The following is a 22,383-nucleotide window of genomic DNA, read 5'->3' on the forward strand; positions in this document are numbered from 1 at the left end:
TCATTTGGCTCAACTGCTGTACATCAGCTTTGCCACAGGTATTTGGTAAGGCAGATTTATGTAAGCTATCTTGACAGTATTGTAAGCATCAGGAATATTATGGATACCTTTTATAGATAATAGAGTATTCTGCTCACAATTATTTAAGCTATTTATGAACAATTAAGTGAATAAAGGCATACAGGGCAAGAGAAAGTATTTTATCAGACTGTTTGCTATCACTGGAAGGAAGACAGCCAAGCTTTGGCACACAGGCCCTCTTCTTGATTTCTTTCAACAACCCTTCTCTCACAAAGATGAAGATGGATGACTAACTTTATTAAAATGACTCATTCAGTTAATTTCAGTAGAAATGTTTACAACATTTTTTAAGGATGCCCTGAGGCTGCCCTTAAGAAAAGGCTCAGTTTTGTACAAAGGCACTGTTTGTACAAACAGCCTGCACATGCAGATCTGGGCACAGCTGGAGGCTGCCCTGGCACACTTGAGGAACCATGTGCCTGTGCATCCCTGGTGGCTCAAAAGTCAGATAGAGTTTAAAAAGCAGGTCACCTGAGAAACAGCTGGGTGCCTGGTGGTGTGCAAATAAGGGTGTGCTGTTCTCACAGTTGTGCTGGGATGAGTCTCTGAACAAAGAGCCAACATGTTTGCTATGACTGCCCATGCACCTACTTAGTACAGATGTCTTTCCAACATTACACACTGCTCCTACTAATAAAAAGACAAGCTTTATACTGTGCTGTCTAGTTGTGTTCTTTAAAAAATAAACCAGCTGTAGTCAGTGCAGTTTTAAGTTTGACTAGAGTATTTGGTGAATGATCAGCTACAAAAGAAAAAATTTAAAACACTGCTTTGAAATCATCTGTTTTGTATAACTCACTTCTTGAAATTCTATTTTACTACCTCTCTTTGATGTCTCTTCATATCCTTTTTAAAAACTCTTAGTTCAAATGACCTCTACTTTTTGTTGAAGAATAGAAGGGGAAAATAGTAGTCTAATCACAAATATGGCAATGAAATTTTTAATGTAATAATGTATATGACATATTTTTCAAGTAATTCCTGCCTAGTCTAGTATGTATTCCTAGCCTTTTACTTCCTCAAAACTCAGGTTACTGTTGCCTCCTTGAGCACAGATTTATAAAAGTAGGAAAAAAGGTAAAAACCCCAACAAACTTAAACAAGCCACCAAACAAGTAAACATTTGGCATGTTCTAGAAATACAGGAAAATACTCATTAAAAAAATAAGCCTACTCCTTAATTATCTCAACAGTTTAAACACGGAAAAGTATCACTGTATATGTTTCAAGTCATGAATGCTACTTGAGAAAGCCAGGAGCTTTCAGCATTTGGTCCTAAGAGACAGTAACATGCTGAGATGGTGGAGTAGGAGGGAGGTTGCTCTGAGTTCAGAAGTATGCCACTGTTGAGCTCCCAGGGAATTTAGGGCAGAAAACACTTCCACCTTCTACTCCTCTAATCCATTTGAAAATATATCCAGAAAATCTACATTGCTTGTTGCAGAGGTGTTCAAAACAAGGTGTTGTTCATTTTTTATTGACAAGCAGCAGGTTTTGGTTTTGATGAATGAAGCATCTACCAAGTCAAGGGAGGCAGAGTGTGTGTGTGTTCGTGTGTGGGTGTGTAGGGGTATGAGTGTGTACAGATGTGTCTATATACATATCTGTATACATTAGGCCCTGTGAGACCCCACCTCATTTTTATTCTCTTTTCTAGATTACTGGGAACAAAATGACATCGCTTAACCTGGCCACCATCTTTGGCCCTAACTTGTTGCACAAGCAGAAATCTACAGACAAAGAATTCTCAGTTCAGAGCTCAGCTCGAGCTGAAGAGAGTACTGCTATCATAGCTGTTGTGCAAAAGATGATTGAAAACTATGAAACCCTTTTCATGGTGGGTGGATATTTTTTCATATTACTCGTATACATTTGTAAGATAAATAAGAAAATAGCTGATTGGTATTAAAGTAGATGGGGATGAAATAAACTGTAGAAGCTGCATTAAATTAGGATCAATAATTATTGGTAACAAAGAATAGTCTTCTAGCAAGGAGAATGATTTGCAGTAAGTAAAAATATTAAAAATGTGTACTTATATCTTGCTTAGAATGGTTTCTGTGTAGGTAAAGGTATATTGTATAGCTATATACTGAGCAATGCATAGACAAGACTGAAAATGATCTTTCACATCTCAGTTTTGGAAGTCAGGAAGACAATTTTTCTGCAGGGATTAAGAGATACTTGATTAATTTAAGGAATTACCTTCCCTACCGAAGACTTTTTTATTGATTGGATAGGGAGGAAGGACAAAGCTTTCTTGTTTGTTAGTTGGGTAAAAGGAATAAAACATAAATCTGTGTAGTTCCTGAGTTCCCTTCAGTTCTTTTGCTGAAGCAAGCAAGTTTTTCATAAGAAGGCTCATGGCCTTGGACTTGGACATGTTGTTTACTTAAGACAAAGCTTAGTTAGGTCACATTTCTCATGCCTAGCAGTTACCTGAGCAGTTTATTCTGTGGCTTTATCTTACACTTTTTTTGTGTACAAAACTGTAGGTCAGTTCAGCATGACTTGTGTCTGAGGGAGCTCTGCTCTGGGGGTAGCAGAGGCCAGTCAGACCTAGTGGTGGTCTTCATTATTCTGTATTCATTTTAGTAAAAATACACATTGGAAGGAAACCAATAATCTTGCAAAAGTGGAAAAAAACCTTGGTTGTTGTGTCCTGAGACTAAGCAGCATTGTATATTACACTGAGGAGATAACTTCCCAAAGCAGAAAGAACACTCTGGAAAACTTCAGTGCTTCAGCAAAGCTGAGTGCTGGAGACCTTGTTGGAAGAAGATGAACAACCCTGAACTGTGGGCCAATGGCCACATAGTACTGTAAATGGAAGATATCTATCAGTTTTCAACAAGGGAGTAGAGCATGAGAAAGCAATCATGAGCCCTGCCTCAGATGCCTTAGCCTCACATGAACTTCTTTGTGGTTTTTCTGCCTTTTATTTTTATTCTTGTATCAGTGAAACACTTACAATAGTTTTCTTTTTTGTTTTCTTTTTTTCTTTTTTTTTCTTTTTTTTTTTTCTTTTAATGCTTTTTACACTTGGGGAAAATGCTAGGTGCTATTTTTCCTTCCACATCAGTAAAAGAAAGTGACAGAACTGCACTTTTGTGTGAAGGTCTACTGGCCCAGAGTGTGGATTGCACTATCAAGTTTAAGATAATACTTGAATAAGAATACTTAAGATAGTTGAAGTGTTCTTATTGTTGTTTCTCTTTAAGAACTTCTTCGAGCACAGACACAGTACATAATACTTAAGGCACACATTGTAACTTTCAATGTGGAAAGGATGGGGCTAAGGTTATACTAACCTGCATCTGGGCTCTAATTCTGATGGATTTATTCCTTCATCTCTTCAGTGCTTCAACTTTCTTCTGGAGGTTAAATGAAGTGCAGGAAAAATAATTTCTTTTGTTTCCCAGAGCTGCTTTTACTGTTTGTGCTTGACATTTATGCTACATAAAAAAAGAACATCTGGAGTTAAGCATTCAGCTACAACTATAACATGGTGTATTAATGCTCAGATGATTTTGTGTTTGGTTTTTTTTTTTTTTTTCTTTCTGTTACTTTTATGTATGGAGAGGTTATGAAACTGTGATTGGTTTCAGCATTGAAACTGGAACATTTGTGAACCAAACCCTAGGAAACCAAGATGTGGTGGGGTACCTAGACCACAATATCAGAATGATTCTGACTTACTGGTGGATCAGAGAGATTCTGTTTGTCGGAACAACCCAGGATACTGAGCACCATTTTTACTGAGTAACTATTGCTAACATCAGTAGCATGCAAAAGTAGATTTCCTATAGAAAATGGAATCTGGTCATGCTTCATTGATGTCAGTGATGATAAACACTTTCATATCCAAATCTTGCCCATTTCAGTGAGTCTTGGGGATGTATTAAAATGTTTCATGGGGATGTTCTTTGCCAGTGTCTGCAGCTGAATGAAAGGAGGCACAACTCAGCCACCCTTGATTTTTGACTTGGCTTTGCATGAAGGATGGAGATCAGCAGCTTGTTCATGTATTTCATCTCCTAGTGTCCAAATCCAGCCCTGCTGCAAAGAAGTGCTGCAGAGTGTATGAAATTTCATATTTTTACAGTTAGAGGCTACTGTGGCCTTCCCACTATGGAGGCAGCCACACACTGACATTCTGTGCCACATCAGAGGCAAGGTACAGCACAAAGGAGATACTTCAAGGGTCCCTCTACCATTCTGTGTCTCAACAGCTGTGACTCTCATGTAGCACCCAACCCCACAAACTCAGAATATCTGGTACTCTGCTGGTGTCCTGACAACCCTAGAGCCCTCTGATATGTCCCTGTATGTCCTCCAGAGCTGTTATTTCACCAGCTTCTTTGGCTTCCCTTCTGTTCCAAATTTCAAGTTCTCATCCATCTACTTAGGTGTAATTACCAATGAAATAATTAATTCAGTAATAGTTATGGTGAGATCTTTCTGAGATACTGATATTGTAGTTCTCTATAAGTGTAAGTTTACAATTACATGCATATCAATTCTACACTTGCCAAGTTACTGAACTAAACTGAAGAAAATTGCTGCACAGGAGGAAGCCCCAAACCCAGTAGCAAGGAGACCATCAGTACAAATCTACTTGCAGACTCATTCTGGTAAAAGTCCTATGAATCAGTAGGAATCAGTAGAACTGTTAAGTTTTGGTTTCATAGAAGCTTTCTGTTGGAACTGAACTTCTGGTGCAACTTCTTCAGACTCTTTTGATGGATTTATCATTTTTTTAATAAGGCAAGTGGTATTTTTATTTTCCTGACAAAATTCTCTCAGTAGTTTCTTACAAAGTTACTTGATAAAAAGCTGAGTAGTAAGTTACAGACAAAAATGTGTGGATTTTGTTTTACGAAGAAATTTTATCTGGAATTTCTTCTAGTGTACAGAAAGGCTGTCTAAATGGAGAAGTTAGAGTACACCAGGTTTCCAAAAATTATATTCCTATTAAAAAAAATTTGTTTTAAGACTAGTGTATCAGTGACCATCAGTAGGATATTTTTCTGGTTCAGAGACTGAATACAATATTAAAAAAAATGAGTATGTTGTTACACAAGTTTTTCATAGAGATATTGGATCAGTTTGGATCAAATTATGCATATCTTCATTTATTTTCTAATTGTTTCCTTATTTTAAGAAATATGCCTTTTATGTAACTAGATTCCCTAAATACCTCCCAAAATAGGATATTCCTCTGGGGAACGTGTTAGTAATTCTATTCCTATTTCCCAGGAAATGTCAGAGAGAACAAATGGTCCATGAAGTGTGACTTGAAGGTCAAGAGATTCAGGGTCTGACAGATTGCATCCAGAAACATATATTGCTCAGCTGATGACCCCTTGCTGAGATTGTCTTGCATGGAGTTCCATTTGTCATGAGTGAACCTGGGCTGTTTAAGTTTCTTGAATGGTTTCATCTGTTTCAGTGTTTTGAAATTTGTGTTGAATGTTCCACTGTAATGCAGACAAAGCAAAGAAACTCACTTGAGGATTGATGAGACTCGTGTGAAGTGCAGTTGGAAGCACAAAGTTTACTTGTGCAGGTTTTGGGGTGCCATTTCTGCCACCTGCCCAGGAGATGTTGCGGTGTCCTGCAGCATCTGAAGCTATCAAGGGTTTTGAAGGTTCGTACCCATACAAAATGCAAAGAGAAAGTTAGCAAATCAGAAGGCCAAACTATAAAGAAGGTGACACAAATTCTGACTGAGCCTGTTGGTCAGAGTGGCTGGAGAGGCAGAGATGGAGATTTGTAAATGTCCTCAGATCTTTGAAGGGCAGTGTAAAGCGAGGACCTTAAACTGGAGCTTTTGAGATGATGATACATAAGTAATCCCATTGTTATTTCCAGATATGGTAACCAACTGGATACCAACCAGTTATTCAACAGTAATCAGCATTGAACATTGTACAAAGTGATCTTCAGTCCTACTTCATCTGTTCTTACATGAAATTTCTCTTTTAAGTGAAAGCTTCTGAATATTTTATATACTCTCTGAAAATGTACTTGTACTTGTTTGTTTAGATTAAGCATAGCACCAAAATTAATGCATATTAAAGGATATTAATGTCCAACTAAGTTTTCTTTTATGTCTTCATAGGTTTCCCCTGATTTACAGAATGAAGTGCTTATTAGCTTATTAGAGACTGACCCAGATGTTGTGGACTATTTGCTGAGGAGGAAAGCTTCCCAGTCATCGTGAGTAATCTGTTTTTTCATCATCCCTTTTTCTGCTGGGAATTTCTTTCTCCCACTGGAAGTGTCCAAAAGGTTCTAGTTTTCCACAGCTCTTCTGCACTGTCTACAGTGGAGTAGAAATATCCTCCCTATTACACAGACTCTGCCAAAGAAATTATGACTCTTGTACAGCGTTTTCTAAAGACAAAGCTTGTTTCCCTGATTCAGAAGAAAGATTCTGCAGAGAATAGAATGACATGTACTTAAAAATATTCAATGCACTATTATCTGACAGGATGTTTTTTAGTCATCTGCTGGTTTGTGTCTTGGGTTTATTGTAGTCTTCAGTAACAGGAAGCATGTATTCCACTATCCTTGAAACACACCCTAGAGTGCCTTAACACCATCACAGCGAGCTGCTTGACCACTCTGTCATTCTTTTCCTATCCTATACATGTAGGACATTGTGAACAAGCCAACTGCCACAACAGCAGCCCTATGGAGACTTGGGATATTATTTAATTGTATGCTTTGTGAAGGATCTGAAGAGAAAAAAAAATCACACTGGTCACTATAGCAGTTATGATACATAATATATTCTTGTGTAATGGTGTGTATTTACCTGCACCCTTGTGCCTTAATGCTGTGAGTTTGTACATTCAGATTAACAGAATTCCTGGCTTTCTCATGGGACCACACAGTCATTGTCTTTATTCTGGTGAATCCCAATATGGCAGACCCAAAAATCACAAAATTTGACAGACTTGCTTTAAGTATTTTTTAAGAGAGTTTCTAGACTCTAAACTCTCTGGGACATATTGGACTTTGTCTTCCTGTGTTTGTGGAAAGTGCCTAGTGCATTCAGAATATAATTAAAATTAAATTTGTATAGTCAGCTATGATTTTTTTTTCTCTCCCTCTTAACATTGTATAGTTGGAGGTAATTTAATAGTGTGCCTGGCTTCAAAGGAGAAGGTATACAAGAAATAGCGTAGCTAAAACCTTCAGGAAAAAGCTTTCTTTAACTATAAAATTTGGAAACAAAAATATGTGCAGTATATATTGAGTTGTAAAGGATATTTTTAGTTTCCTAACTTAACCACATGAAGTAGAAAATTATCACAGATCATCTGATTTGGGGTAATTTTCTCTATGTGAAGTAATTTCAGCTAGTTTGTCTGACTGACAAGTAACCATATGTATATTTAGATCACAGTAAGTGCAGGATAGTTAGAGGTACATAGGCTGTCTTTTAGACTTGTTTCACATTTGCCAGAAGCCAAGACTACAATTAGGACAGACACTGCAAATCATATGACATAAGGTAGTGTGTCGATTCTTCTTCCTTTCAGCACTTAGTTTGGAATGATCATATTATTTCTAACTCAAGCTAATAAAAACTTCTTGCAGGATTTCACTGTCTATATAACAAAAAGACATCAAATTGTATCTCACATGTGACTACACATTCCAGTTGTGCATAAGTTAGTCACAAATTATTGTGGATGTAACAGGTAATTGTTAAATCCCTATTCCTTAATTGACTTTTCCTTGAACTTCCTTACTCTTAGCCAGCATGCACAACTACAGGAGAAAATGCAACTTTTGTGAAAAGCTGGTCACAACTGACAAAAGGCATTTTGTAAGGAAGTGTTCTGAAGCCAAACAGGAGCATATAGCTACAGTAGTACTAATTTATTGTGTTGTCAGTAATGGGCAGATGAAATATCACTGAGATAGGAAAAAATGACTGTCTTTTTTTTTTCTACTCTGCTGTCATGTAAGTGATTTACTTTTAGTGTTAATGAAATATGTTTTCACTGTGATTGCAACTTCTTGGTTAAGATATTTCAGGCAATTAGAGAGACTGTTGCTTAGTGTTATTGTTAGGAGTGTGATGCTCTTAAGAAATTAATGTATTTCACAATATAATCTCAGTTTTGAGGCTACAAATGTGTTGCTTATTTTTTCCTATAAGAAATGTGAGACAGCAGACAACAAGGAGATGTTTGTCTTGATTTCATAAAAATGAGCCTCCAAAATATATTGCTCTTGGAAATTGCCTGGTCACATACTCAAAATACAAATGTGGATCTGTGGAACAAAAAACTTTATATATTCTTGAGACAGTCTTCATCAGAAGAGCTAGTTGACTGCATAGAGTATAGAATCAACTTTGAGACTTTAAAGTCACATTAATTGCTTTGACAGTCCTGTTCTGCAATTGCCCTCACATTTCTGCTCTTGCTGTCATTATAAATGCTTTCTTGGTTCTGATCTAACAGAGAAAACACAATCTCTTTTTCTAAGCAGAGGAGGACAAATCAGATGTTCTTAATCTTTCAGTTCCCTTAAGAGCTGAGCATTGTGAACAGTGTGCCAGGGAATTTATGGAAGTTGTTCACGGTAAAGCGCTAATTACAAATGGCAGCAATTGTGAAGTGTGCTTTTGTGGGTGACTTCCCATTTTTTTTGTGTGTTGGCTTGATGACAATGGAATTTGGGTTTACAGCTGTAAGATGAAGCATCTTTAAACTAACAAAAAATAAAATCTATTTCTTATGGTTATTTGTTGCTTATCATGGTTAGTAGTCCTTTCAGAGCAAACAAGTTTCAAAGTTACAGCATTTTTGGATGGTTTTGGATTATGATAATGAGTTTTAGTCCATCTTGATCTGTGACACAAAGATGAAGCCATACAGCAGGTCACACAGTATGTGTAAATGCAGTTTTTAAAGCTGCAGAGGCTCCTTGAAACATTGAGTCCTCTACCCTGTTAACAGCAGTAACCACATCATAATCCCACAGTAATCTGCCTTGTTGGTAGCACCTGTGTTACTCAAATATGTGTGGAAATTAGTACTGTGTGCTGCCAAGCCATCTCACTATGATTTGCCTCTTGAAGGCGTAATTGTTTTGCCACTCAGAAGCTTTAAGTTATAACAGAAAAGGATTTCTGCCAGAAACAGAAATGGAGTTCCTGTTTTGATAACCTTGATGCTTGTAGAAAAATAGGAATATCCTCAGTAGAAGCAATTATTGTGATTAACACATTTCTAGTTCACCCATGCAAGTAGACTCTGGTAGACAACATAAATTCATAGAAAGATTCCTGTTTTGGAATCTGAAATTGTATTTTTAAATTCATGTGGCATAGGTTCCTTCTGTTGCTTTCAAATCTTTCCATTAGTACTTAGCCACTTTTAAAATCTTTTCCTTAACATACTTCATAACCCCTGGAAAATACTTTACTTGCCTTCCCATTTCTCACATTTGATTGCACATAATCATCTATTATTCTTTGTGGGGACAATAATCTGCCCTTCCTCATATATTACATATAGAGGAGTGGGTATCTTGCACAGTATTTATGTTTGCCTTCCAATTTAGTTTCTCCCTGATGAGTGGGTAGAGAATCTTGCTATCCAAGGGAAGAATCATTTTGAATTGTAGTAAACATCTGTTTGCTAATGAACTCAAACAGTAAAGCAAACAGATGCAAAACTTTAATTTTAAGAGATTTGTGAGAATTCTTTCTTTATTTGCAAAGAAGCAAACCAAAATCTTCTTGCAAATTGTTTTATTTTGTTTGTGAAGTAAAGATGCAAATGTATGAGTTCAATTTCCTGCTTTTAAGTATTTAATCCATTTTGATGGTCTCTTGTAGTAAGATTGACAGAGTCCACAGGAGTTCCTTTGATTTTTAAAGCTACTTTGCCTGAACAAATTTGAAAGTGATAATATATATATATGTAAAAAATAGTATGGACTTACCAGCCAAAACTGTAAATCAGTTTAGAAACTTGAATGTTTGAATCTTTCCAAAGACTTGAAAGTTTCCATTCAGGTCAATTTTTAGCAGGAGCTCTGTCTTGAGAAGAGGTAGACTATAACAGATCATTCAAGGTAAGACTTGAAATCAGTGTTTCACAAAGCTCAAGTTTATCTTCCCACACTCTTTCATTTCCATTTTCATTTCCCTTATTCCTTGTGTTACCTTGCCATGGCTAAGTGCTGGTTTACCTCTGTCTTCACCCTGTGCATCACAGTTAGGTTTTGATGCTGCAAACACTTATATGCAATAAATGTTACTGTTTAGATGACATTCAGTCTGGAAGGCTGGAAAGGACATTTGGTCATAGGAAACCTGCAGATAACAATATTGCTCCCCTTTTCTAAGAGGTCTTTGTAGTTCTTCTGAAAATTCCAAGACATTGCTTAAATCTCATATCACTGCACAAAGATTTTTAGGACTTAGGAGGACAGAAAGAAAGAAGCAAGTAGCAAAAAATGAGAAAAAAGGTTTGTGATATAATTATACATACTTTAAAAACTATAGTTTTTCAGTGTGCCTGTTTACAGATTAATTTACATTGGATTTATGTTCAGATAAGAAGTTTAAATGAGAACTTACATAATTGAGGCTTTTTTTTTTTATGATTCCCCAGCATTACCGTGCTTCTCTGGGAAGCTTGTGACAGAGCAAGTTTGCCAAATAGCAGCTCTGTTTTCTGAGCTTGCCTCAGTTTAACTTCAGTGATGGTGTTGTCACTGACAGTTAGTGAGGAGTAACATTATTTAATTAAATCCCAACACATTATGGTTGTTTCCATACTGAAAAAAAAATAGGAATATTGAATAACATAATAATAATGCTGTTGATTGTATATATTTTATTTTTTGGGACATGAGATGTGTAAATCAGCCAGGGAAAAAACAACAGTTTGAAAGTGGTGTTAAGTTTTGTCATTATTTCTGTATTAATATTTACTGTGCTGTGGTTAGCTGTGTGTTTTCTTTTATTTTATTTCTTCAGTTTTATTTTATTTGTCTGGAAAGATGGTTACTGTTCCATAGTGAGAAATGAGTTTTGGCTGCTCACTACGTTCAAGCTGTCTTTGGATTTGACTATGAAAAGGCTGACCATTTTCAGACATTTACAGGAACGAGCCTCTGTTGTATCACATCATATTAGAACAGATATTAACAAGAGGTCGCTGAAAGTGTTTGTCTCAAGAAAAAGATAAGCATCTACAAAACAAAGGTGCAGAGAAATGAAAAATGAGTAATAGAAATATGAGTTAGTGAGGAGCAACAGGAAAAAAAAGTTTATTTACAGAGTAGTTCTACATGTTCTTTGTGGATATTCAATGACTCACAGCCTGCCTCCTACCTGCACGGCAATCTGTGACAGTTCAAGAAGACTCCATCAATGTTCCCACCACATTTCAAAAATTAGTTGTCTCTCTGACCTTTGTCTGTGCTTAGGTAGGAGCTGTGTTTGCCTTTTCTTGGCAGAATTAAAAGCAGTTAATGTTGGTGATAGTGTGAAGGTAAAAAGGTAAAAGAAGTTGTAGAAGGTATCAGTGGAACCTGTTGTTTGATGCCCCAATCATAAGTACAATAAATACATCTGTTTGTCCCCTGTATAATATTTACCTTCTTATGTCTCTAGAAGGGGATCATTCTCATACTGTGAAAACGCAACCTGAGTACTTGATTTCTCTATGTAAAACTTCAGAATACAGGAATTTATTTTAGCATACTGCTTAGCATCAAACTAAATCTTCCCTATCATGGCTTCAGCTTTATTGTTGCCACAAGCTACATTGTCAAGGTAACATAAGGAATTTATTAACTGCTTAGTTCATCTGGTTTACCATACATTTGTGTGGGATTTTTGTTGTTTTCTTTCTTGACAGCAACATCTTTTGATTTTGAGTGGCCTCTGCTGGCCACTTCATGGCAAAAGTTTTACTCATGGAAAATCCACCTCAATAACTGTTTCTGAAGTGTTTTCATTTGAGCAGCTGTGACCATTCTCATGTATTTGATTTTATCTGTGTGATCATAGAATGGTTGGGTTGGAAGGGACCTTAAAAGTAATCTAGTTCCAAACCCCCTGCCATGGGCAGGGACACCTTTCACTAGACCAGATTGTTCAGAGCCCCATCCATCCTGGCCTTGATGTCAAACTGCACCTGTAACTGTGAACATGAAGCATTTTTTTATTAACAGTGGTTTGTTCATCAAAATTTCTCAGGAGTCCTGAGATGCTGCGGTCTGAAGGTTCCTACTCCACAGGAGAAAGACATTCTTCCACAGACTCCAACAAAGCTTCCAGTGGCGACGTCTCCCCTTACGACAACAACTCCCCGGTGCTGTCTGAGCGCTCGCTGGTGGCAATGCCAGAAGAAGTTGCCCACAGCCCAGATAAGCTGTACAAGGTACCTGAGCAGTACACGCTGTTTGGACACTTGCAAACGAAGCCAAAGGAGAATTCTTCTGCATCACAGGCTGGAAAAGGTATAGTGCATCCTGCTTGTGCTCTTCCTCCTCCTCAGTGACTGATGGAGACTCCTGAAATAATTGAAAAGTGCCAGATTTGTATTACCAGCTACCAGGATTTGAGGAGCAATAGTGTAAATAACCGTATAAAAAAAATGACAGACCAATTTCTTTTTTTTTTCTGTTGATCCCAAAGGATTTGTGCTGGGTCCTTCTCATTAGCTCAGCCAACTGTCAGGGATGCTCGTGGTATGGCACTTCTCAAAACTTGGAGATATTATTTAGGAAAATAGAACTGTGTATGTCCAGTTTTTCAGCCTGTCTGTGACAGCATGGCAAAGTCTAGTCCTGATCCATGGGACTGTAATACCTGTAAGGTTATGATCCAGGCTTTGAAAAAAGCTGAGATTTTAAGATGTCAGGCACAAACTTTCTCCAGTTGTAAAGAATGACCTCAACACCCTCTCATTGGAAAATGTAGCTGAGCTGCACAGCTTTACATCTGCAACCAATTACACACTGAGCAATACTAGTGCAGGGATCCATTATTCCCATAGCTACCTGTGGAGTGCATACCTGAATGATTTCTTTGGTAGAGAACTGTGGTTTAAAATAATAGCTCACCAACACTTCAAGATGCTTTTCCCATAAAAATATATACATTAAAAGAATTGTCATCCATTAAATTTATACTTAGTGAGCCAAACTTTAAGAACTTTCAATGCTTAGAGATGCACATAACTCTTTGGTGGTATTTTTAAAACCACTTAATTTCAGATGTAATGCCTAGGCACTTAATTCCCTTTGGACTTAATGGGATTTGGACTAATATCTCAATTATATGCTTTATAAATGCCAATTGGAATTTATCTTCTGAATTCAACATCTAAATCTCTGGACAAGTTTAAGAATTTGGTCAGATTTCTATTAAGTTATGAGCAGGAAATTACAGTAAGTTCTATCGTATTAACCATCTTTTGGACTTTAATACGCATCACAAAGATACTGAACCAGGACAAATTAGGAAATTCCTCTACTGACTAGTGGAATCAGAAAAAGGCATTAAACTTTTTATAATCCAGCATTCCATTAAATCTTTGTTCTCTGGCTGCATTTCTGGGTAAGACTGGCAGCATCCTTGGGTTGTTAAAGCATGCCTTACGGTGATCCCTGGGGCCGGGGCTGCCTGAGGAAGCTTTGCCAGAAACTACCTTTTGTGGACCAAACCCTCCTGTTCTTGTGCAATTTCTCTGACTTCAGTAAGGCAGAGGACTTAAGAATTCAGCAAACTCAGACACCCTGCCCATACAGAGCACACTGAATCCATTGAAACAAGTAGCTGTGAGCAAATACATAGAATCATAGAATGTCAAGGGGCTGGAATGGACCCTAAAGATCATCAGTCCCAACCTTCCCTACCATGGGCAGGGACACCTCCCATGAAGTAGGATTGCCTTGGATACTGCCTGGCTTGGGGCATCCAAAGCCTTCCTGGGCAACCTGTTCCAGTGCCTCACAGTAAAAAAATCCTTCCTAATATCTAACCTGAATTTCCCCACTTTCAATTTGTACCCATTACTCCTTGTCCTATCAGCACAGTTTCTGATGAGTGTCCCTTATTGGCTTCCCTGTTGGCCCCCTTCAGATACTGGAAGGCTGTTACAAGGTCTCCATACAATTTTCTCTTCTCCAGGCTGAACAGCCTGAATTTTCTCAGCCTGTGTTTTTAGACAAGGTGCTCCAAATTTTCTCAGCCTGTGTTTGTAGACAAGGTGCTCCAGTCCTCTTACCAGCTTCATAGCTCTCCTCTGGATTTTTTCCTGCATTTCCATGTCCTTATGTTGGGGTCACCAGAACTGTACACAGTACTCCAGGTGGGGTCTCACATATGAGATGCTTGTGTTAGGTACACAGTGAAGGTGCCACTGGATGTTAATGACTCTGATACATTACATTACTGTTCTATTTGTGTATTTCTAAATAATGTCTTTAAGAGGATTGATTAATCATTTTTTCCTTGCTCTTACTGCTGTTTAGATGTTTCTGAAGATCATTTTGATATCTGGGGCACTTGGCATTCAACGCTGAAAAGTGGCTGCAAAGATCCAGTAATCACAGGTCAGTACTTTCTCAGTTTTAAAGCCGAAATCTAGCGAAGAAAAAACCAATTCCTTGTTTTCAAGAAATCACAGTGAAACCAGAGGAGCACAGTGGTTATACTTCTCTGTGTTCAGTGAAATACAGAAAACAGCAACATTTCAAACTATCAAATTTAATTTAAAAAGTCATTTTTAAATTGCTTCAATAAATACTTTTAAATTCTTCTAGGATTCATAGAATCATAGAACCATAAAGTGATAAGGGTTGGAAGGGACCTTAAAGATAATCTAATCCTAATCCCCCTCCCTTGAGCAGGGACACTTCCAACTAAACTGTAGTTTAGTCGGGCTGCTCAAGGCCTTCTCCAGCCTGACCCTGAACACTGGTTGGGGCATCCCCAGCCTCTCTGAGCAACCTGTTCCAACGTTTAACCACCTTCACAGTAAAGATTTCTTCCTCATATCTAACCTGAATTTCCCCTCTTTCAATTTGTACCCATTACTCCTTGTGCTATCACAACAGTTCCTGATGAAGAGTCCCTCTCTGGTTTCCCTGTCAGCCCCCTTCAGATACTGAAAGGTGCTATGAGGTTTCTGTACACTCTTCTCTTCTCCAGGCTGAATAGCCCCAACTTTCTCAGCCTGTCTCAGCCTCCAGCCCTTTTCTACCATGTGATACAAGGGAAAAGCAGTAGCTTGTTGGATGCCTCAGGAATGGCTCTGCAGACTCATGTTGTGTTTCTGACTCCACCCCCAGGTTCTTACGGGAACATTTATGAAAGCAGCTTGCTGCGGCCCGGACAGTGCTCCCTTTCCCAGGGGAACCTCGCCACATGTTCCCCTCGATGGCAGGGCAGCTCCTCAGAACTGGACAGTGGCAGGCAGGTGATGCGGAGGAGCCAGACAACAGCCGCCATTCCCGAGTGTCAGCTCCAGCCCGTGGCGCCTCGGCTGTGCAGTAACCCACACAGGGAAGGTGGCTGCAGGAGTTCAGACCTGTCCCACTCCAGGTCGGAGCAGCGCTTGACTTTAAGCAGTGTGGAGGACCTCAGTGAGCACGACTCGAACGCGGGCTGTTTGCAAAGCCCAGCCAAGCCCTCCTACAGGAAAGAGCGGCCACCACCCCCTTACCCAGGCCCAGCAAAAACAAGCTCGAGTGTTTCTTCAGCGCTGCACTCTTTGTGGAGACTTCAACGCGCAGAAAAAAGTTCGGGGCAGAGAGCAGCTGGAGGGCCACCAGGCAGAGCCCCTGACCAGGCCAGGTCCAGGCAGGAGCAGCCGGCCCTGCACGCACAAGCGGGTCACAACTATTCCACAGCACCTCATAGCCAGAACAGTAAAAGTGTTTCAGAGGCGGACTGGAATGAGTGGCAAAGGGAGAGGTGGCAGATTTGGGAGCTGTTATCAGCAGATAACCCTGATGCTCTCCCAGAAACCCTTGTATGAGCTGACTCTGTGGAACTGCCACTCATACCCATGCCTCCGTCTCATAGGAAAACAATGGTGACATTGGAAAAAACAGGGCGGGGGGGCTTGTTTGTTTTATACCAATTCAATTTTTTTAAAACTTTGTTCACTTTAATTTCTCAACAGCACTGTCAAGCAGTTAATTTACAAATACAGTATGTTCCTGTTTTTCAGCAAGCTTTTGAGAAAAAGCAAGGTGAAAACTTTAGTGTAATAACCCTGTATTCATATGCTGTGTATAAGATAAAACTGTTGCTTTGATGTTGCTAAAAATGTATTTATATATCTGCAGTTTTGATGATTGTATATTCTGTAATGGGTATTGTATGATAATCATGTTATGTTTTCATATACAGATGTCAATCAATCGTGACTGCTTTTTTTAAAAAATCACTGCACTTCCATTACCATGATATGCATTGGAATTCTATAGAAAGTGCACAAGCTGGTTTCTGTGCTTATATATATATATTAAAAAAAAAGCTGTTGAAGGGGAAAGTTGTACTTCTTTTCACTGCCTTTTGAAAAACACTAAGATAAAGTGGAACATGAAAAGCCATATATTTTATAAGGGTAGTAGTGAGCTTAGAGGGGGAAATACGAAATATTTTTTTCTTATACATATGTTTGCAAAAAACTTTAAAATTTGATACAAGATTATAAAAGTATTTTTTTAGGTTCTGATAGGAAGCAGCTCAGAGAATCTGAGAACAACATTGTGCCTAAACCAAAGAAGTACGTAGTGCAAAGTCTGCCCTCCCATTCTAAAGGGAAACCAATGTTATATATGCAGGATATAATATATATATTTATAAATGTATGATTTTATGTATTGTTTTAAAACAATAAACTGGAATCCAAATTTTAGAAAACCAAACCTAGTAAATTGAGATGCATAACACTGAGAAAGAATATGGCTTTTCCTTTGAAAGAACGAAGCTCCAGCATTAAGAAAGTTAGAAAAAAGAAAAAAATGCAGACAGACACATGAAAGAGAGTCAAGTAGAGTTTCAGAAATGAACATGACATTTGGAGGAGCTCACAACTGTGTTTCTATAAATATTGTGCCAAAGTCTGGGTCAGTCACACTTCCTCGGTAGCTGTATGTTGCGTTGTGTTAAATGTTGCTGTTTTGTGCACGTTGTTTTTCAAGTGCAGAGCCTTTTGTGGGCAGCGGGTGGCAATGTACTGCAGCGTTCCAGAGAAATTCCTTCTTAGCACTCCATAAGGGAAAGTGTATCATATCAAAAGAATTTTATAAAACATATTAGTCTTAATGAAGTTGAAGACTTATTCAGTGATGTTGTCTTTAAGTTCTATCTTGTGTCGTAATGATGGAATAAAAAGCTAAGTAAAACAATGAGCATATTTTTTGCTCCTTTTTTTTTTAAGTTTTACAGGATATTGATGTGTTTTTATTACATTCTTGAGTGTCTCTATCAGAAACATCTAAAAGGCATAGGAGCTTAAGGGCCATCTTCAAATGCAACTTAAATATACAAGATTCAAGGTTTTACTTTAGTTTGAGGCTTAAAATCCATCATATAAAGAGTCCTTCCTTTCATATCTCTATTTCTCATCAAATCTCCATTTTCCAAGTAAAGTTAAAAGATAAAAGCACAAAACCAAGTAGAAAGGGGCAGCATTTGGCCTTTTGACTGTTTTTGTGCAGAATAAATATAATTCTCTTCTGGTAGTTGCAATGCTTTTCCAAATATTATCATGGTGTGAGACTTGATAGGAAAAGGTTCATGTGTGTCTTGCTGCTGTTGCAGCAGCTCTGTGTCAATTTATTCCAAAAAAAAAGCGCAGTCCATCCCAAATTAAAATGATTGTGGAATATAAAGAAAGACAAAAATGAGCTCTTACAATCTTCACTATTTGATCTTGCCTCAGTATTATTCCAGGCTTGATTCAGATTTACTACAGGAAATTGGCTCTCAAGTAGTCCTCGAAACCAGTCATAGTGTAAATCTTGCTGCAGAAGATACTATATTCACTAGATGTCCATCTCTTCATTTTAAACCTTTATAAATACAGGAGCACCTGCACCCTTTTTAGTGAAAGGTGTCTGAGGATTACTCAGCCTCATGAAGAGATTGCTTTTTTCCACTCCCTCTCCTTGTATGTATTTATATATTTTTATATATATGTGTGTGTGTGTGTGTGTGTGTGCTTGTATTACCATCTACATAGAGTTTGTGAAGCAAAAGATGAAAACAAAAGGCAAGACAAAAGACCACTGCTGGAGGACAGCCTTGTGTGCACACATTTCAATAGATTGTCATGTGGAAGAGAAGAGATGCAAAATAAATTCCCATAGATTAAAGTAACACTTAGCAAGACTACATAATTTCTGTCATTTTCATTTGAACAGGGCAGAGCAGAATTATCACAAGCAGGTTAAGAATGTAATTTTTAGTTGTAAGTCTTTCCTGGCTGAAATCAGTAACATAATTTTTTATGCCTCTATTTTTTCTGTAATATATATTTCATAAGGAAGGTAGCCATGAAATCTTGTTTCTAGTTTTGTGTTGGGTGATAGATCTGTGTGGGATATCCCGTTTTAGATCTCTAAATGATCCTATGCTCTTGAATACACATGCTCTTGAATAGCCATATTTTACTGAGAAAGTCTCCAGTATGAGGGTATCAAAGCTTTTTCTCTGACTCTTTCCCTTGGGAGAAGGATTCCTGTCTTAGTAAAGGGGTCATGGTCTCTATCACACTCTTCATTAAAGCCTGTGCTTTAATGAAGAGCCTGATAGAGAAGGCCCTCTCTGGAGGTCTTGAGGCCTCTAGGCAAACTCAATTTCCCTCCTATCACTTCTTGTCACACCACACTGGTCACACCTAGGATTGTAAACCACTTTCCCCTCCTGGGCTGAATTACCTCTCTCAGGAGGTGTCTCCCAGCTGGGAGGGGGGGGGGGTGTGCTGCACTCACAGGTGAGCCCAGGAGAGATGGGATGTGGGTGATCCAAGGAAGGGTGCCTGTCAGTTGCCCATGGGGCAGGGGTTGCACTTCTGTTGCAGAAACAAAAAATGCAAGGATTCAGTACAGCTGAAGGCACAAGCCAGATGTGAGGAACCTGTCAGCCAGGGCAGAAACAAAATACAGACTTTAAAACACTACTTTAAAGATTACTGTTGCTGCCATCTTTTCAAACAAGATATGGTTGCACTGTTGCGTTGTGCATTCTAAGACCATGCTCCTCAGCCAAAGGGTCAGTTGCACCTTGTCCCTCTTCCCCAGCTCACTGTCCTATCCCTTAGACCAGCTCATGGAATGGTGGGAGGAGTTCCAGGGCTTGTTGATCTGGCTAAACTTGTCCTAACCAAGGAACGCGTAAAATTAGTGGCTCTCACCAGTGATGGGCACAGGGGAGGAGGAGGAGGGACAGGGTCAGAGATGGGGAGAGGAGAAGGGTGGGACTGGCTCCTCTGTCAGGTGCTCCAGTGAGCCCTGTCAGATGCTTGAGCCACCTTGAGGTTTGCTGCTTCAACGTGCAGGCAGGAGCCCAGCCAGGCACTTAAGAGTGGCTCTGAGATACAAACCTGAGCCAATCCACTGCTGCCTTGGGTAAAATCTCAAGCACTCTGCTATCTACATTGGGAGCCCAGGCTGCCACCATGGCATAGATTAATGCCACTCAGAATTTCTCTGCTGTTGAAATGATGTGGTGCAGTGGACTGGAATTTGTGGTTGTATGGTGTGGGGAGGGAGGCGTTAGCTGGTTTTTCACTGTTTTTGTTGTTTCACAGGTATTGGTAGAGGTCAGAAATCTCAATTCCAGCCTTTCTTGAGCACCAGCTTGCCCTAAATCACTTGTCTGGCAGAGGATCAGGGCCTTCTTTCTCCTCTGGGTAACACACAGGATGTCTGAGCTTCATCTTGTTCCTTATCTCTGTCTTTCCCTCCCTTGTTTTTTTGAATTAATTTTAAAAAAAGAAAAAAAGAAAAGAAAGAAAAATTAAAATAGTAGCTCCATTGTGCAACACTTAACCTGACAGAACTGCAAAGTAGTGGAAATGGTTCTCAGTTGCATTAAAGAGTATTTTGACATCAGTAAGTCCTTTTACATCACTGGGAACTGTAAAACACTGCTGTGCTACAGTTGCTATAGGGGAAAGTATCTGCAGCCATACAGTGCTTCAGAGACCACACAGCTATTCCAGGCATGTAGACACTCGGGCTACTGTATCATAAAATGCACCAGCTCTGAGAATAGCATTAATTTAATTTTTTCTGAAGTGCAAAGCATCTCAAAAGGTGGTATCTGCATCTGGAAAAGTTACAGGCTCCCTTTTTATTCGGTGGAAATAAGTGGGTATTTCTGTGCCACCTTGGCACAGCCTACATGTGTCTTTCTTTGAAGGACAGTCTCTTTTGAAGGGCTGGTTACTAGAAGGGCCTATTTTTTTCCTTCCCCTGCTATATAAATGGAGCCTAAATAAGTCACCCGAATATGGTAGCACTCCAAATTTGCTGGAGTGAATCCCACCCTGAGGGTCTAGTAAAACAGAAAATGGACAGTGAATGTCCAACACAGGTTCCTAGCTCCTAGGAAAAGAGAAATTCACCCAGAGGCCTCAGCATTGTGGTTCCTAGGTGAACCTGGGTCTAGTGGGGCTGGCAGAGTCAGTGTTGCTCCTGGGGGCCTGGGGAGATGGCACAGTCAGCTCTGTGAGAAATGCAGGCTTTTTGCAAAGTGAGGGAGAGACACTGCCTCGTCTGGAATTTCACCTTTCTTTTGATGTGTGACTGGTTGGTTGGTTTGTTTTCAAGTTGGATTTCTCTATTCACTGGAAACTCTGTTCCCAGATGAAGTGAAAGTTTTTGTGAGCCGACTGTGATTCGATTAATTTGTTCGGTGACTTAAAAAATGAACATATGATTTCTGGAAGCAACATCATTTGGGCATTATATATATGTATATATATATATATGTGTGTGTATATATATATATATATATATATATATATATATATATATATATATATCAGGGAGGTGGTTTGTATTGATTCCCAAGTGGCACTGGCAAATGGAGACAGGCAGATAAAATCTTCCTTTTGAAAGATGGGTGTTACTTCTCTTTCTTTTGCTTCTGAGAAAGTAAATGTCTTTGGCAACCGGAGTTTTGGAGTCAGAGAGTAGAGTAGGAAGGAGGGAGGAGGAAAGAGGATCCACTTCTCTCTAAAATTACAGTTGAGAGGGTGAAAGCATGTGCAGGTAAGAGCAGTGTCTCCAGCTGGGTGGTTGAAATACTCTCTGGGGGAGGACTTCAGCCCCAGACTCTGTGGACTCTTATAATGATTATTCAAATTTTTAAATAAAAGAGAATAACTTTTAACAGTATCTCTTTTGAGCAAAGGGGACATGAATAGACACTTCAATCACCATTTCCTTTTGCTGTGTTTGCTCAATTCCATTTCCCTTTGTCTACTTCCAACCATAGCTATGGGTTTTAATTTATATATATATATATATATATATATATATATAATGGGCCTGGGGAAAAAAGATTTCTTTCTGCATCATCTTAATAGAAATCCAAATTTTGTCTGCTTTGAAAAAGGAGTATTGACCAAGCAATGCATCCTTTAGAGTGCAGAAATTCTTCAATCATTATGAGGAAAGACCACCTGACCCTGATTATTGTCTTTAGTTTCACAGAGGTGAATTAGAGACACCATTCAAAAGAAAGGAGAGGAAGGAAGGAAGGAAGGAAGGAAGGAAGGAAGGAAGGAAGGAAGGAAGGAAGGAAGGAAGGAAGGAAGGAAGGAAGGAAGGAAGGAAGGAAGGAAGGAAGGAAGGAAGGAAGGAAGGAAGGAAGGAAGGAGAAAGAAAGAGAAAGAAGGAAAGAAAAAGGAAGAACGAAAGAAAGAACGAATGAAGAAGAAAGAAAGAAAAAAGAGAAAGAAAGAACGAAAAAGAAGGAAAAAGAAAGGAGGGAAGGAAAGGAGGGAAGGAGGGAAGGAGGGAAGGAGGGAAGGAAGGAAGGAAGGAAGGAAGGAAGGAAGGAAGGAAGGAAGGAAGGAAGGAAGGAAGGAAGGAAGGAAGGAAGGAAGGAAGGAAGGAAGGAAGGAAGGAAGGAAGGAAGGAAGGAAGGAAGGAAGGAAGGAAGGAAGGAAGGAAGGAAGGAAGGAAGGAAGGAAGGAAGGAAGGAGAAAGAAAGAGAAAGAAGGAAAGAAAAAGAAAGAACGAAAGAAAGAACGAATAAAAAGAAAGAAAGAAAAAAGAGAA

At 38.9% G+C, this 22,383-nt stretch overlaps 1 protein-coding gene across 5 annotated transcripts in view; it reads left to right on the forward strand.

Moving 5' to 3' along the window:
- The window catches only part of ARHGAP6 (Rho GTPase activating protein 6), a 311,533-nt gene extending 294,002 nt beyond the window's left edge, over positions 1-17,531 (forward strand). For all 5 annotated transcript variants that reach the window (XM_053970054.1, XM_053970055.1, XM_053970058.1 and 2 more), the window contains exons 9-13: positions 1,739-1,918; positions 6,206-6,303; positions 12,326-12,588; positions 14,608-14,688; positions 15,427-17,531. In XM_053970054.1, coding sequence (XP_053826029.1) covers positions 1,739-1,918; positions 6,206-6,303; positions 12,326-12,588; positions 14,608-14,688; positions 15,427-16,115 — 1,311 coding nt within the window. In that variant the 3' untranslated portion in view covers positions 16,116-17,531. The remainder of the gene's footprint in view (positions 1-1,738; positions 1,919-6,205; positions 6,304-12,325; positions 12,589-14,607; positions 14,689-15,426) is intronic.
- The last annotated feature ends 4,852 nt before the right edge of the window (positions 17,532-22,383 follow it).

Source organism: Vidua macroura, chromosome 2, assembly GCF_024509145.1.
Source record: "Vidua macroura isolate BioBank_ID:100142 chromosome 2, ASM2450914v1, whole genome shotgun sequence".
Taxonomy (NCBI): Eukaryota; Metazoa; Chordata; class Aves; order Passeriformes; family Viduidae; genus Vidua; species Vidua macroura.